We start from the raw sequence: 13,391 nt of genomic DNA on the forward strand, positions 1-13,391 counted from the left end.
TTAGTTATTGTCTGGCATGCTACCCATATTAAAACAGCACGATATAAATCTGGGGTGAGTCCCTCCAGACCCACCATCAACCTGCGCCACGAAACCTCAGCGTCCGCAGCCAGCCTTGTGGTTTCGCGCCTGGCCAACTTTGCCGAGAAAGCAAACTAGACAACATCCGACATCCCGGGCATTGGATACCTATGCGGCTGTGCCCCAAGCCTACAGACTGGAACGACTCTGGCATCTCATCAGAAAATCTTGACCTTGACACCTAATAACTTGCGAGCCTCGTACATCGATTGAACCCCCAACAACAGCTAAGCGCCTCTAACTAGTCCACCTTTGTCGTCATCACAAGGCACCAGGGTCCCAACCTCCCACGATCCGACTTGCCTAAACCAGACTGCCTACGGATACTTGACTACAGCATACGAAAACAGCGTGAAGCGGCACAATTGGTGCTGCACTGAAAATGGTGTCGTTCCAGACCTCGGGCGACAGTCCTACGGCTGCTCCCGCCAGCCTGCCAACCCCGCCATCACCCGCGTCAGTCTTGCAGCCGCTGCACGAGGCCACCACCAGCACCACAACAACAGCCGAGGGCGACAAGAAACCGACCCAGTCTATAAACCGAATACCGAGCATACTGCGCCCAGGCGGCGGCAAGTCGACCAGCTCAAATCCGTTCCGCAATAGAGAAGGTGCCGCATCCCAGGCGCCGCCGACCGAGGCCCTGTCCAAGATGCACCTGGACTCGGCCACCAACAACCCCTGGGGCCCCGCGCTATACGCGCAGCCCACCGGCATGACATCGGTCTCGGACGACGCGCGCGTCCCGCATATGTCGCCGCCCGTGCTGCCGCCCGAGTTCCAGCAGGATCCCTGGGGCAAGCACAACGCCGTGGAGCTGGACGCGACATCGTACACCCACCCGCTGCAGCCGCTGAGCGTGCCGACGCCGGAGGAGCAGTCTGTCTGGGGCGGCGAGTCGCAGAATGTGACAAAGAACCAGGCTGACTCGCAGGGCACCTTGGTGAAGCCGGCCGACGACTTCTCCCACATCTTTGGCGACCAGCAGGCGTGGGACGACCTCGGCCGCACTCCCAAGATCAAGAGAAGCGCGACCAACAAGACAGCAGGCGGGGACTCGGACCAGGATGAGTGGAACATGATTGACTCCGAAGCGTCGTCGATTGCCGGGGACGCTACCCTGAATACCCCGGCTGTTCCGAAATCGAGCGCCCCAAGTACGGGAGCGGAGAAGGGCTCTGCAGCACATGTTTTCGAGGCCCCTGCAACGCCGTGGGACGAGCTAACATCAGAACATGGGCAACGCATGAATGAAGCTACGACGACAACAGCGGTGGAAAGCAAGGACGAGGCCCCAGAAAGTCCCCCAATTCCAACACTAAACGAACAAAAGAACGAACCTCAACTACATCCCCCTCTTATCGAACCTATTGGCTACGAACCACCAACGCAACCCTCGCAACCACAATACCTGCCGCAAATCGACGTTCCTCTTATCGAACCTATTGGCTACGAGCCACCAATACAATCCTCGCAATCACAACATGCGCCGCAAATAACAGGCCTGCTGGTGTCCGAGAAAAACGAGCGACCTGCGCTACCACCGCGACAGCCCGAGCCATCGCAGAGATGGGCCACCACTCGGCGGCCTGTGGACGGCCAGGCTGAGACGTACCAAATCAAGAATATCAGCTGGGTCGACCCCAGCTCGTCCAAAAGCCGCGTCTCCCCCATCCTGGTGCAAAACGAAAACGGGCCCTGCCCTCTCGTCGCCTTGGTGAATGCCCTGAGTCTTACCACGCCAGCGGACACCCCCGAGACGACTCTCGTGCAAGTGCTCCGCTCCCGCGAGCGCGTCAGCCTGAATCTGCTGCTGGACGCCGTCTTTGACGAGCTCATGTCCCCCGGGCGCACGTCGTCCGACGATGCTCTCCCCGACATCAGCGAGCTCTACGAGTTCTTGCAGAGCCTGCACACGGGCATGAATGTCAACCCGCGCTTCGTCCCGACCGAGGAAATGATGACGGCCTACAAGCACAGCTCGCTGACCCATCTGGACCCCACCGACCGCGACGGCCTGATGCCGGGCACCTTTGAAAACAGCCTCGAGATGCGGCTCTATGCGACCTTTTCGATCCCGCTCATCCACGGCTGGCTGCCAGCCAAGACGGACCCCGCGTACGAGGCCTTTGAACGGCAGGCGCCCTCGTACGAAGACGCGCAGAACCTGCTCTTCCGCGAGGAGGAGCTCGAGGCCAAGCTGTCGGACTCGAGCGGGGTCGGCCTCACGGAGGCGGAGCAGCAGCTCTACCAAGACATCGTGACGATTAAAATGTTCATGGAAGAATCGGCGACTCAGCTCACGCCGTGGGGCATCGAAGTGATTGGCAGGGCGATGCGGCCCGGCACGTTTGCCATTCTCTTCCGCAACGACCACTTTAGCACGCTGTACTGCCACCCGCACACGATGCAGCTGCTGACGCTCGTGACGGACGCGGGCTACTGCAGCCACGATGACGTCGTCTGGGAGAGTCTCGAGGATGTCCACGGCGAGCTGTCGGCCATGTACTCAGGCGAGTTCTACCCCGCCGGGTCGCCAAACCTGGCCGGGCCCAGCAGCAGCAACAGCCACGCGTGGTCGCCCGTGCAGACCCGCCGCAGCGGCAAGAACCGCCAGGAAGAGCCCGTGTCGTCCCCCGGCGGCAGCGGCGACGCCCACGAGCAAGAAGACCGCGACCTCGCGCTCGCGCTGCAGCTGCAGGAGGAGGAGGAGCACAACCAGCGTGAGGAGCTGGAGCGCCGCCGGCGGGAGAGCCGCCTCTCGGAGCAATTCATCGAGCAGCAGGGCCGGCAGCGGCCGCAACCCGTGGCGCGCGATAACATGGGTGCCGCCCGGCTGCGCCCGAGCACCGGCAACAGCGAATTCCGACGCTCCTCGAGCAACGTCAACGTGAGCGTGTCCAGCCCCGGCGGCGGCCGACGCAGCAGCAGCATACACACGGCGTCGTCGTCGCCCCCGCCGCCGCAGCCTCCCCGGCCGCAGACGCAAAATGTTCGCCCGCTGGTCCCACCCCGCGCAGCAGCCACGACCGCCACGACGGGGCTGCGACCTGCGGGACGGCCGCCGGTGAGTAGACCGGCTGTGGAAACGGGTGAGGAGGCTCCGCCGTCGTATGAGGCGGCGCAGCACGATAGGCGCTACGAGCCGGGGCAGGGAGAAGCGGGCGCGCCGGTATCGACGCCGCCGACGGGTATGAGCGGGGGAGGCCGGAGGACAGAGGAGGTGCGGCCGCAGCCTACCCCCGGAATGTACGGACCTGGGAATCCGGGAGTACGTCCGTTGAGACCGGTGCTGGGAGGGCGAGTGAGCCAGGGTTCCTACAGGGATAGAGACCGAGACTGCCTCCTCATGTAAAGGACTTGTGTTTGGAACTGACTTTTGGACTGGGTATATGGAAAGTACGGGTGTTGGGAGTTTTTCTTTTCTTTTCTTGTATGATGCAGCTTCTTTTGTGAGGGCCGGTCCAACTTTTGTCTAGAGGGGAATCCTGTTTTTTTTTCTTAATTACTTTCGCGTGAGCATAGAATAGGCGACCTGATACGGGAAAACATGTTTAATAAAAGCATGACACTATAACGGATGTACAGTGCAAGTGTTGAACTAACTAGCTACTTGGATCGAGGGCGGTTACGATCGGCGGCGCCACCCCCCCACTAGAGCTCCTGAGCATCGACGACTTGACTCGGAACCGATCTTGCTCCTGCATATGTATCTCCGTGACGTCTCTTCCGGCAGCACACGGTAGTTCCAATATCCATCAACATTGCGAGATTTTCCCACTGCTTTTGTTTTCTCGTCCGAATTGGAGGCTCTCGACACTTTCCTCTGTCACCACAGCGCTGCCAAAGAGAAAACTCGGCTCAAGTAAACAAACAAAACAGAAACAACCCGCCCATCATGGCCATTGTGCAGGGCTGGCTGCCGCCCACGCGGGAAAACTACGAGACGCTCGTCTTTATCTGGCAGTTTCTGTACCCCATCGTGAGTTGCTCCTGTCGCCTGTCCTTGATTGTTTTTTTTGGTATTAATCTACGTTTTGGCGGCGGCATACAAAAGATTGGCTCGCTGCAATGGGTCGTCAAGTGGTACGGCATGGGCAAGACGTCAGTCCGGAGCCCGCTCAACATCCCCGGCCGCATCGCCTGGATGACCATGGAAGCGCCTGGGTTCCTGACCCTCGTGTACATAATGAATACCCTCCCGCAGCAGCACGGCATCCACGACCTGCCGTGGCAGAACCGCGTCCTCGGCGGTCTCTTTGTACGTGCCCCCCCCCCCGGCCTCTACCCCATGCCCCCTTCTAACACGGACCATCAACCAAAGGTCATTCACTACCTCAACCGCGCCATCCTCTTCCCCCTCATGCAACCGTCCATGGCGCCCATCCACGTCGCCGTCTGGGCCATGGCCGTCGGCTTCCAGCTGTGCAACGCCATCTGCCTCGGCGGGTGGCTGTCTGCCTACGGCGCCGTGACCGACGCCGCGTGGGCCGCGCAGTCGCCACTGCCGCAGTTTGCGCTCGGCCTCGCCGTCTTCTACGTCGGCCTCGCCGGCAACTGGTTCCACGACGAGGAGCTGCGCGAGATTCGCCGCAAGGAGCAGCGTCGTCGGGAGCATCTCCGTCGCAGCGGCGGCGCGTCGTCGTCGTCGTCCCCCTCGTCGGCGGCCGTGGCCGTCGAAAAACACTACGAGATCCCCCAGGCCGGCCTCTTCAAGTACATGCTCTACCCCCACTACTTGCTGGAATGGATCGAGTGGCTCGGCTTCTGGATGGCCGCCGGGTGGAGCTGCGCGCCCGCCAGGGCGTTCTTCGTCAATGAGCTGCTGACGATGCTGCCCCGCGCGGTGAATGGGAAAAAGTGGTATGTCGACAAGTTTGGCCCCGAAAAGATTAACAAGAAGTGGGCTGTCATTCCTGGTGTGTGGTGAAGCTGCGGCCTGATGTGTAGGCAAGAGCAAGACTCGTCTCGGAATCGCAGCACCACCTCCCGTGAGAGAGAGGTCGAGTGGAACTGTATTGTACATCTCTCGAGTTTTCCATGTACAGATTGCGCTAGTGTATATACCCAAGTACCTCTAAACCCTCATCTTCTATGAAACTCGCTCATCCCATTTGTCCCAGGGTCATCGCATAGTTAGTTGTGTTTCGGCCACGGCTTCTGCTTCTCCGCGTAAAACTCGCCCACCCACTTCGTCACCTGCTCAATCTCGGCATCCCACACCTTTTTCAGATCCTCATTCACGTCGGCATTCGCCTTGAGCATGTCGACGCAGTGCCCGCCGCCGGGCACCACATGCACCGGCGCCCGGTCCGTCGACGCCAGCGCGCCGCCGGGCCGCCACGGCGATGACACCGTCGCTGGCCGCCACGGGTCGTTTTCCGCATCGCACCACACGACGCGCTCCATGTCGGCGGCCGCGTGCCAGCCGCCCGTCGGCGCATTGATCTGCTCGTAGGTGCGGCCGCTGCGGATGCCCACCTGCGCGCCGTTGACCGCGGGGAACAAGAGGTCGCACTGGCGCCGCCAGACGTCGACGGTGATGAGCTTACTGACCATGCGCGGCCGGCCGGCCGGCGTGCCGCCGGTGCGCCACCACTCGAAGCTGGGGGTTGTTTGTCAGTCATTGAGTTCAAAGCAGGGTCCTGGAGGAACAGGGGCGCACACGTACGGCTCGTTGCAGAGCATCCACTGCCACTGGCGGTTCACGGGGTTGTTGACGCGCGTGTCGCGGTAGACGGGGCTGGTGAAGTCGTCCGTCACCCAGCAGCCGAGATCCATGGGGTCAGTCCATCGGGAGTAGCCCCAGCTGGCGCAGCCTGCATACGACAAATCAGCAAAGATGGGGGGGTTTTTTTCCCTCCAAAAGCCAACGAACAAAATCATCACTTACCGTTGGGGATGTCGAGCTCTTTGAACCACTTGGAGAGTCCATTGATGGCAGCACAAAGGCCAACGCCCTCGGGACCAGGCTTGGGGGCTTTGCTGCCGGGCCATTGATTCTGCAACCACCATTGATCAGTCTGAGCACAGTGCGGGACATCTTCATCGGAAACCCACCTCGATGTAGTCGCAAAATTGGTGGAATTTATCCGTGACGTTGCGCTTTTGGTCGCTAAAGCCCAGGTTCTGCGACAGATAGCTGCCGTCCTGCATCGCAATGGCAAAGTCGACGTCGTTGAGCGGCGCAAAGCCAAACTTCTTCTTGAGCCTGCTCTTTTGCGTGTCGGTGCCGTTCAGGAGCACCTTGTCCACGTGCTCCATCACCTTTGTGTAGTCGGCGCTGCAGTTCCTGGGCATGGTGTCGTGCACAATGTCCTGGTACTGCCAAAAGTCGCTGATGGACTCGACGACAGCGCTCGAGGCATGGTACGCCCAGTACGTGCCCGGGAACAGCTTGTGCAGCCAGGCCGCGACGGCGCCGCTGTATGAGCAGCCCGTCAGCACCCACGGCGCGCGCGCCGGCCTGCTCGAGCCCGTCGGGTCAAACGCCAGGTCGACGTGGTTGGCAAAGTAGACGAGGTCGCGCAGGTGCTGGTCCAGGGTGAGGTGCTGCAGGGCGTCCGTCGTGAGGTTGGCGTGCGGCGAGCTGTACCCCCAGTAGCGGTGCTCGAGGAGGATGGTCGCGCCACCGACGCTCTTGGCAAAGTTGCCGGCCAGCGTGCTGTTGGTCACGTAGCCGTTCCAGCCCGTCGCCTCGTTCTCGCCGGGCGAGTTCATGATGATGGGCGAGCCGGGCCCGGCATAGTCTTGGAAGTTGTAGTAGTACAGCTGCTTGAACGTGCCCAGCGCGGGGTTGCTGTGGTCGAGCAGCTGGTCGAACCAGGCCCAGTGGATCGGGCTGTCGGCGCGCTTCTGGACACCGTCGGCCGGTGATGGGGCGTCGACGTGGATGGCCGGCGCACCCAGGCGGGGACGTTCGCCGGGCCGGGCGCCGGTGGCCGTGCTGGCCACCAGGAGCATCTCGGCTGCAAGAGTGAGGAATCTCATCCTGCGGGCGAGTGGGTGTCGATAGCGATCTGATGTGGTATTGGAAGATGATACCGAAGTAGGGGAAACACCTATGAATGGAAGTGATTGCCACACTGGGAGGCATCTAGGTTGTTATATCCATCTCGCTCCATGCAGATATCTAAGCATGGCCCCTATCGGAGCTTTAGGAAGAGCAGCTCCTCAGTTTCATGCGGGATCGATTGCGTTCTAGTATGCCTTCAATGGCATGGGGCTGCTCGGCTCCACGCTGAGCTGGGCAAGTTGCCCAGAAGGGCATCTTGTTGGACCTTGTCCATGGATATCCCTGCTAAGCCCTGTCAAATATTGGATGGTATTGCGGGCTTTCGAGGGACATCCAAATAGTCTACGTTACCAAGAAGGAGGCATTGGGCGGCGGACCCATGCCGCCATGCATAAGGATGACATCGACACGAACAACAATTAGCTGCATTGTAGAGTGCAGTTCCGGAACCTCCACGAGGCTGACAGGATTAGTTAATAACTTGACGTGAAAGGATAGTGGCCGATATGGCGGTTGTGCGACCTTCCTAATTGGGTAGGACTGACACAGAGACTCTGCAGCTCACGAGACAGTAGATTAGTAGAGCCGGTCATCCCTCCAACATGATACCGTTGCGTTACTAGTCAGGTCGGTGAAGAGAAACCCCTGCTAAGCGCTGCAAAACGTTGGTGACGAGATGGTAATGGGTACGTAACAGAAACCGCCTTCGCACCTTGCATATGTAGATGGAGTGCGGAGGAGCAATGCGGAGGAGCGGTGCGGAGAAAATGCGGGGGAAGAAGGGGATATAGGTGTCCTCGTTATAGGAGACAAAGGGCCCGTGCAAATAAATAAATAATCGTATCTGCGGTTGTCATGGCTAGACCAGGCTGTAGAGACCTGCCAAATTGTCATGACACGGTGCACCGTGGCAGATTCCTATCCAATCGATAATTGCGTGACAGCAATATTTCCACCGTGGCTTTGCCGGATATGTGCAAAGGCGAGCCCCAAGATACACAATATTGACATTGGCATTCTCGAACAGTCTGCATCTAGAGGTGGTCTTTTTGCAAAGTCGCTCGGCTTGTGCCAAGCTCCTAAAGATGCCGATTGCATCTACCATGGAAGGGCTTATCTTGTCCCGCCGATCAAGTCCGAACTAGAAAATCTTTGAACGGTCTATGCAATAAAATAGATAGCGTTGAATATCGTCAACTTTTGTTAGCCTCGAGTCTTGTCTGTATAGTGAATACAGGCAGCTAACATTGCTGTTAGGTAATAGTACGTGGTCGATGACCTCAGGTCGCCGACGTCCCGAGCTTGTGACACTTTGTTTGGTGATCTGAAAATTTTCGGATTAGACGATTCTGGTATCTTTTTGCAGCGACTTGTGCTTGGCGTAGATATGCAGGATATAGTGATAGTCGATATCGGGGTTGGTTATGAGAGGAGGTGTTGAACACGTTTTACTGTCTAGTATCCTCGTGTGGCTTTTGCATGCCTTCAACCCTTTGTTAAGTCTTAATCTCTTGGCCCGAAAGTCTAATATTGAGGCAACCAAGTTATTGATGACAGCTCAGGGGTAGTTCGTAAACGCCAAACTGTGTTGGCAGCGAGGCTGAGCCAGATCCGGTTCAGATGGAACTTGGCAGAATTCACGAAAGCGATACCAGAAAAGGAACATGTGCGTGTTGCCTTACTGAATGATCGTCGGTTCAACACGTAATCTTCCCGAGGTCGAGCGTGAACCGGTTGGGTGGTGTTACGACAGGTACTGACACCGCGCGAATGGAGGACGACGATAGACAGTTGATAGCGACTTGAATACCAACCAGTAGGAGTCGGCTGCTTTGTTGAATGGCAGGGCTTGGTCCTGCAATGGCGGAGGCTTCGTGGGTAGTGCTGATGGTGCATCCGTAAGAGGCGGCGATCTCTTGGCCAAGGCAGGGAACAAGGCAGCTAACTAGTGCAACTTGAGGTTGGATTTGCAGACGGCTCACATCGATAAGATGCTCACGCTGAAGGAAGAATGGTGCAGCCAAGACATTTTCGCCATGGTTCCCCGCCGTCCCAGGATTCTAGAGCTTTTTGTTTGATCGCCATTTTGAGGTCGCATTGCCTGAGATTGAAGAGTGCTTGGATGAGCTGGCTTTATATAGTGTGAATTGTCAACAACAGGCTGAATAGCGTGACTCATCTTATAGAGTACTGCTGTGACATGGCGACGAAACGAAGCGAGTGACGATGGTTATCAACAAGCGAGCTATTCTTGTCTTACGGCTCTCGGCTTGGGCTGCAAAATTGCGCGCAAGCCACTGACGGCGATGGTAGGCACTAGCGTTAGAGGACAAGGGCCGGGCGCAAGGTACGCAATCATTCAGGGCGCCAATTGCGACAATGAGCGAGGTCGCCGGTGAATGCGATGGCGATAGAAGGCACGGGTATGTCGCGAACAGGATGCCATTGTAGACGACGTGGAGACGGACTCGTTGGCCAAGGCTACGCAAGGCCGCCCGTCAGCGCAGATCAGGCGAGTGCAGCCTAGTGCCATGTTGAAGTGTTGGTGGTGATGCAGCCAGTCAGCGAAACGAGGCGTCGCGTCATGATTGGTTGGCGAGTTCCGAAATCCATGGAACGAGCGTCGACATCCGTTCCTTTCAGGGATAACACGGTGCAGATGAATTCTCAGCTCGCCTGCCACGGATAGGTTCCGAAGGGGCGCCAAGAATAAGTAGCACGAGCAAATGAGACAAGCTTTTCGATATGTTTTGTAGAAGGCGGTGATGCGATGAGAAGGTGTAATAGCATCAGCAAACACCGGCATACCTAGTAGCAAACAGAGGGTTGGTTTGCCAGCTGGCAGCTACCAACTGCGAACTGCCGAGCCATGTGTTAGCCGGCTGCCGGAATGTCTTCGTTGGTACGGCCGCCGGCACTGTGCGAATAATGAATGGGTGGCGATTGTATTGGAGAGCCGGCGGATGATGATTGAAAGGGGGCATGGAACAAATCGAACGGCCTTTGACAAGGAAAAGAGGTGTCCTCAATTTTGTCGATCTACAGCGTCTAAGCCGTCGATTGATTCCTTCAGCGTCCACATCACTGATCACCACTTCCCTGCGCCATGCCTCGCGCCAGGCGAGTACAGCGTGCCACAGTGCGTGGGAAGGCTGACTGTGGCTTGGACCGTGGTTAGTAAAGTTCGCCAAGTGGCAGGCTCTGGCAGTGCAGTATTTAGCCCCTGTTGGATCTGAAAAAGAACGCCTGTACAAATTAGTGGCTGCCACTGGCTGTGGCTCTTGAAAACCCGGTACCTGCCTTTTACCCTGCCTCGAGGTATTACTGTCGGTATTTTGCTTTCTTCTATTCTGTCCGCATCATCCATCATCCATCAACCCGCTCCGTTTCCAGCGCCGGCCCGGCTCTCGCAACGTGGGTGGCTCCAGCTGCACCACCCTGGACGGCGCTCCTTCCCCAAAGCGGCCGCCACCAAAACTCTTTTCCCTCTCCTCGTCACTACTCACTCTCCTCACTACTTTATTCCACACTACTCGAGGTACTTCTTGGTCTCCTCTTGTCACCATCCACTCACTACCACTTATCTGCTCGAAGTTCCTGTCGTCCATCGCCAACCTCCATCATTCCATCTTGCCCGTCTTGCAAGCCGCGCTACCTCTCCCTGCCACTACCTATACACTCGTCTACATCTCCTACATTCACCACCATCGTCATCATCTTGCGCCCTCGCGCACTACCACGGCATCCCGCTATTTGCTGCGCGCTGCCTTTTCACCTCCGCTACAACGACTAAAGTACCAGCAGCCAGCCCCAACTCCTCTGCGTTCCACGTCGGCTTTCATCTTGGTGCGGGCGGAGCGACCCGCGGCCGCAAGTCGCAGCTGCAACAGAAAATCCAAAAGTCAAAAGCAAACGTCAATGATCTTTATTAGTCGCGTCTCGTCCAAAACTGGCCGCCCGACTATTAATCATGTTGTGGTCGCTCCCATCTAGATCAACCGTCTCTTCCTTGCAACCGCGCACCATGGTTCCCAAGATCACAAACCTCTACGCCATCTGCGGCCTCTGCACCCTTGGTGGCTTACTGCAGGGCTTTGGCGTCTCGTCCCTCTCGGCCATTTTAGCAACATGGCAGGCAAGTTGCTACCGATTTTCTCCTACTAACTCATCACTAACCGACCAATACAGTACAAGGACTATTTCGACAACCCAGAGTCGGTCACTCAAGGTGGCATCATGGCTTCGTTGGCTGGCGGATGCTTGCTTGGTGCGCTCGTCTCGTCGTATATTGGCGATCACATAGGTCGTCGAGACTCCATGATGATTGCCTGCGTTATATTTATTGCAGGTTCCATCGTCATGTGCGCTGTTCAAGACAAATCTATGCTCATCGTCGCTCGAATCATCAATGGCTCCGGCGTTGGCCTACTCACCAGTCAAGGGTAAGAAGTTTTGTCAACTGTGCTATCCCACGCCGTGCTAACTTGCCAAAGTCCCATTTACATTGCGGAAATGAGCCCGTCTAATATGCGAGGTCGGCTCATCGCCATGCAACAATGGATGATAACTTGGGGCGTATGTACATCTACCTTCTCATGCCCGCTCTGCTGTTCGTCTAACTCTCCATCTAGATCCTCATCATGTATTATGTCTCGTACGGAGCCTCCCGCATCGACTCTACTGTCGCTTTTCGGCTCCCGTGGGGCCTGCAGATTGTTCCTGCCCTGACCCTACTCTGTTGTCTACCCATGATGCCGAGATCTCCACGATGGCTCGCTACCAAGGGTCGCTGGGATGAGGCACTGGAAGTGTTGGCCATGGTTCGCGCCAAGGGTGACAAAAGCGACCCGAATACTCTTTCTGAGTTGCAAGATATCAAGGACAGAGTTGAGTAAGTATTCAATACTTGATCACATGCCAATCCACTCACACTTCCTCCAGGCAAGAAAATAGTTACAAGTCTACCTCTTGGGGCGAGTTGTTCAACCGCCGCAACATTATCCGCCTCCATGTCGCCTGCTTCACCCACATTTGGTCGCAGTACAGTGGTGTCAACGCTTTGATGTACTACATTGTCTACATTTTTCAGATGGCCGGACTTTCGGGCACCACAAACCTCACCATTTCCAGTATTCAATACGTCATCAACGTTGTCATGACAGTGCCGACGCTGCTATATTCTGACAGATTTCCCCGTCGCAAGGTCATGATGACTGGCAGTCTCCTCATGGCCATCTTGCATTTCACCATGGCCGCCGTCATGGCTACCAACGGCCACCCCGTCCCCGGCGGACTCGAAGGCACGCCAACTGTTACCTGGACACTCTACGCTGGCCGCGCGAGCCAGGCTATTATCGCCTGCAGTTACATCTTCACCGCCACATATGCTTTGACCTGGGGACCTATGGGCTGGATATACCCCTCGGAAATTATTCCGCTCTACATTCGATCAAAGGCCGTGTCGTTGGCCACTCTCTTCAACTGGGGATGCAACTTCAGCCTGACCTTTTTTACTCCGACGGCATTCCGCAATATACAGTGGCGATTTTACATTATTTTCGGGTCATTTTGCGTTGGCGCCTTTGTTCACGTCTTTTTCTTCTTTCAAGAGACACAGGGCCGATCTTTGGAGGAAATGAATGACATTTTTGACAACAATACCTTTGCCTTTGGAAAGATTCGAAACGACAGCCACGATTTCCGAAAGCGCGTACGAAAAGCTGGAGAGAGGATTGACTACTCACCACCAACGTCAGAAGTCGCTGAGCTGGGGCTTTCTGACAGAAACTAGACCAACTATGATACCACAGGGCGCGTGCCGACTGCAAATCTATGAGTTAACTTGGGCCGGAAAATATATTACATAAGCGTTTTTTATTGCATTAGATATACATGTAAGCGAGTTGTTGGTGCTGGGACTGGATGCATGGAGCACCTTGCTGCCTACACAATTGACTTTACTTGTCCAACTTGTTTTTCTCTGTGTGACGTTTGATACGATGTTGGGTATGGCTAAGCTGTGTTCGGTCATTCAAAAAGCAGGGCATGAGGACGTCGAGTCGTACAGCTGCCTACAGATGTGTACCTGTCTGACCCCATTCTCTCTCTGACGTACCACTATGTAACTAGGCTCGGTCATGTGAAAGCAGTGCCTAGGAACGTCGAGTCATCAGCTGCCTGAAAATATATCTGCCTAACCTCATTCTCTCTTTGACGTTACATGTTATTCGGCGGTGAACTCGACTTAGTTGTTTAAAGCAGTGTCTAGGAACGTCCAGTCGTACAGCTACCTACA

At 56.5% G+C, this 13,391-nt stretch overlaps 4 protein-coding genes across 4 annotated transcripts; 3 read left to right on the forward strand and 1 right to left on the reverse strand.

Moving 5' to 3' along the window:
• Positions 1-463: 463 nt before the first annotated feature.
• CCM_02137 (DUF544 domain protein) lies at positions 464-3,436 on the forward strand (the record flags this gene model as incomplete). The annotated part of the gene is made up of 1 exon (XM_006667290.1): positions 464-3,436. The coding sequence occupies one exon, from the start codon at positions 464-466 to the stop codon at positions 3,434-3,436; it is 2,973 nt and encodes a 990-aa protein (XP_006667353.1).
• A 543-nt stretch (positions 3,437-3,979) lies between these two features.
• CCM_02138 (steroid 5 alpha-reductase) lies at positions 3,980-5,011 on the forward strand (the record flags this gene model as incomplete). Its single annotated transcript, XM_006667291.1, has 1 exon — positions 3,980-5,011. One exon carries the CDS (start codon positions 3,980-3,982, stop codon positions 5,009-5,011), a length of 1,032 nt encoding a protein of 343 aa, XP_006667354.1.
• Positions 5,012-5,217: 206 nt separating this feature from the next.
• CCM_02139 (serine peptidase, putative) lies at positions 5,218-7,071 on the reverse strand (the record flags this gene model as incomplete). Its single annotated transcript, XM_006667292.1, has 4 exons — positions 5,218-5,686; positions 5,753-5,900; positions 5,975-6,083; positions 6,142-7,071. 4 exons carry the CDS (start codon positions 7,069-7,071, stop codon positions 5,218-5,220), a joined length of 1,656 nt encoding a protein of 551 aa, XP_006667355.1.
• Positions 7,072-11,120: 4,049 nt separating this feature from the next.
• Positions 11,121-12,932, forward strand: CCM_02140 (sugar transporter, putative; the record flags this gene model as incomplete). Its single annotated transcript, XM_006667293.1, has 6 exons — positions 11,121-11,231; positions 11,285-11,538; positions 11,590-11,671; positions 11,728-11,987; positions 12,038-12,806; positions 12,888-12,932. 6 exons carry the CDS (start codon positions 11,121-11,123, stop codon positions 12,930-12,932), a joined length of 1,521 nt encoding a protein of 506 aa, XP_006667356.1.
• Between the last annotated feature and the right edge of the window lie 459 nt (positions 12,933-13,391).

The sequence above is a fragment of the Cordyceps militaris genome (assembly GCF_000225605.1).
Source record: "Cordyceps militaris CM01 unplaced genomic scaffold CCM_S00002, whole genome shotgun sequence".
Taxonomy (NCBI): Eukaryota; Fungi; Ascomycota; class Sordariomycetes; order Hypocreales; family Cordycipitaceae; genus Cordyceps; species Cordyceps militaris.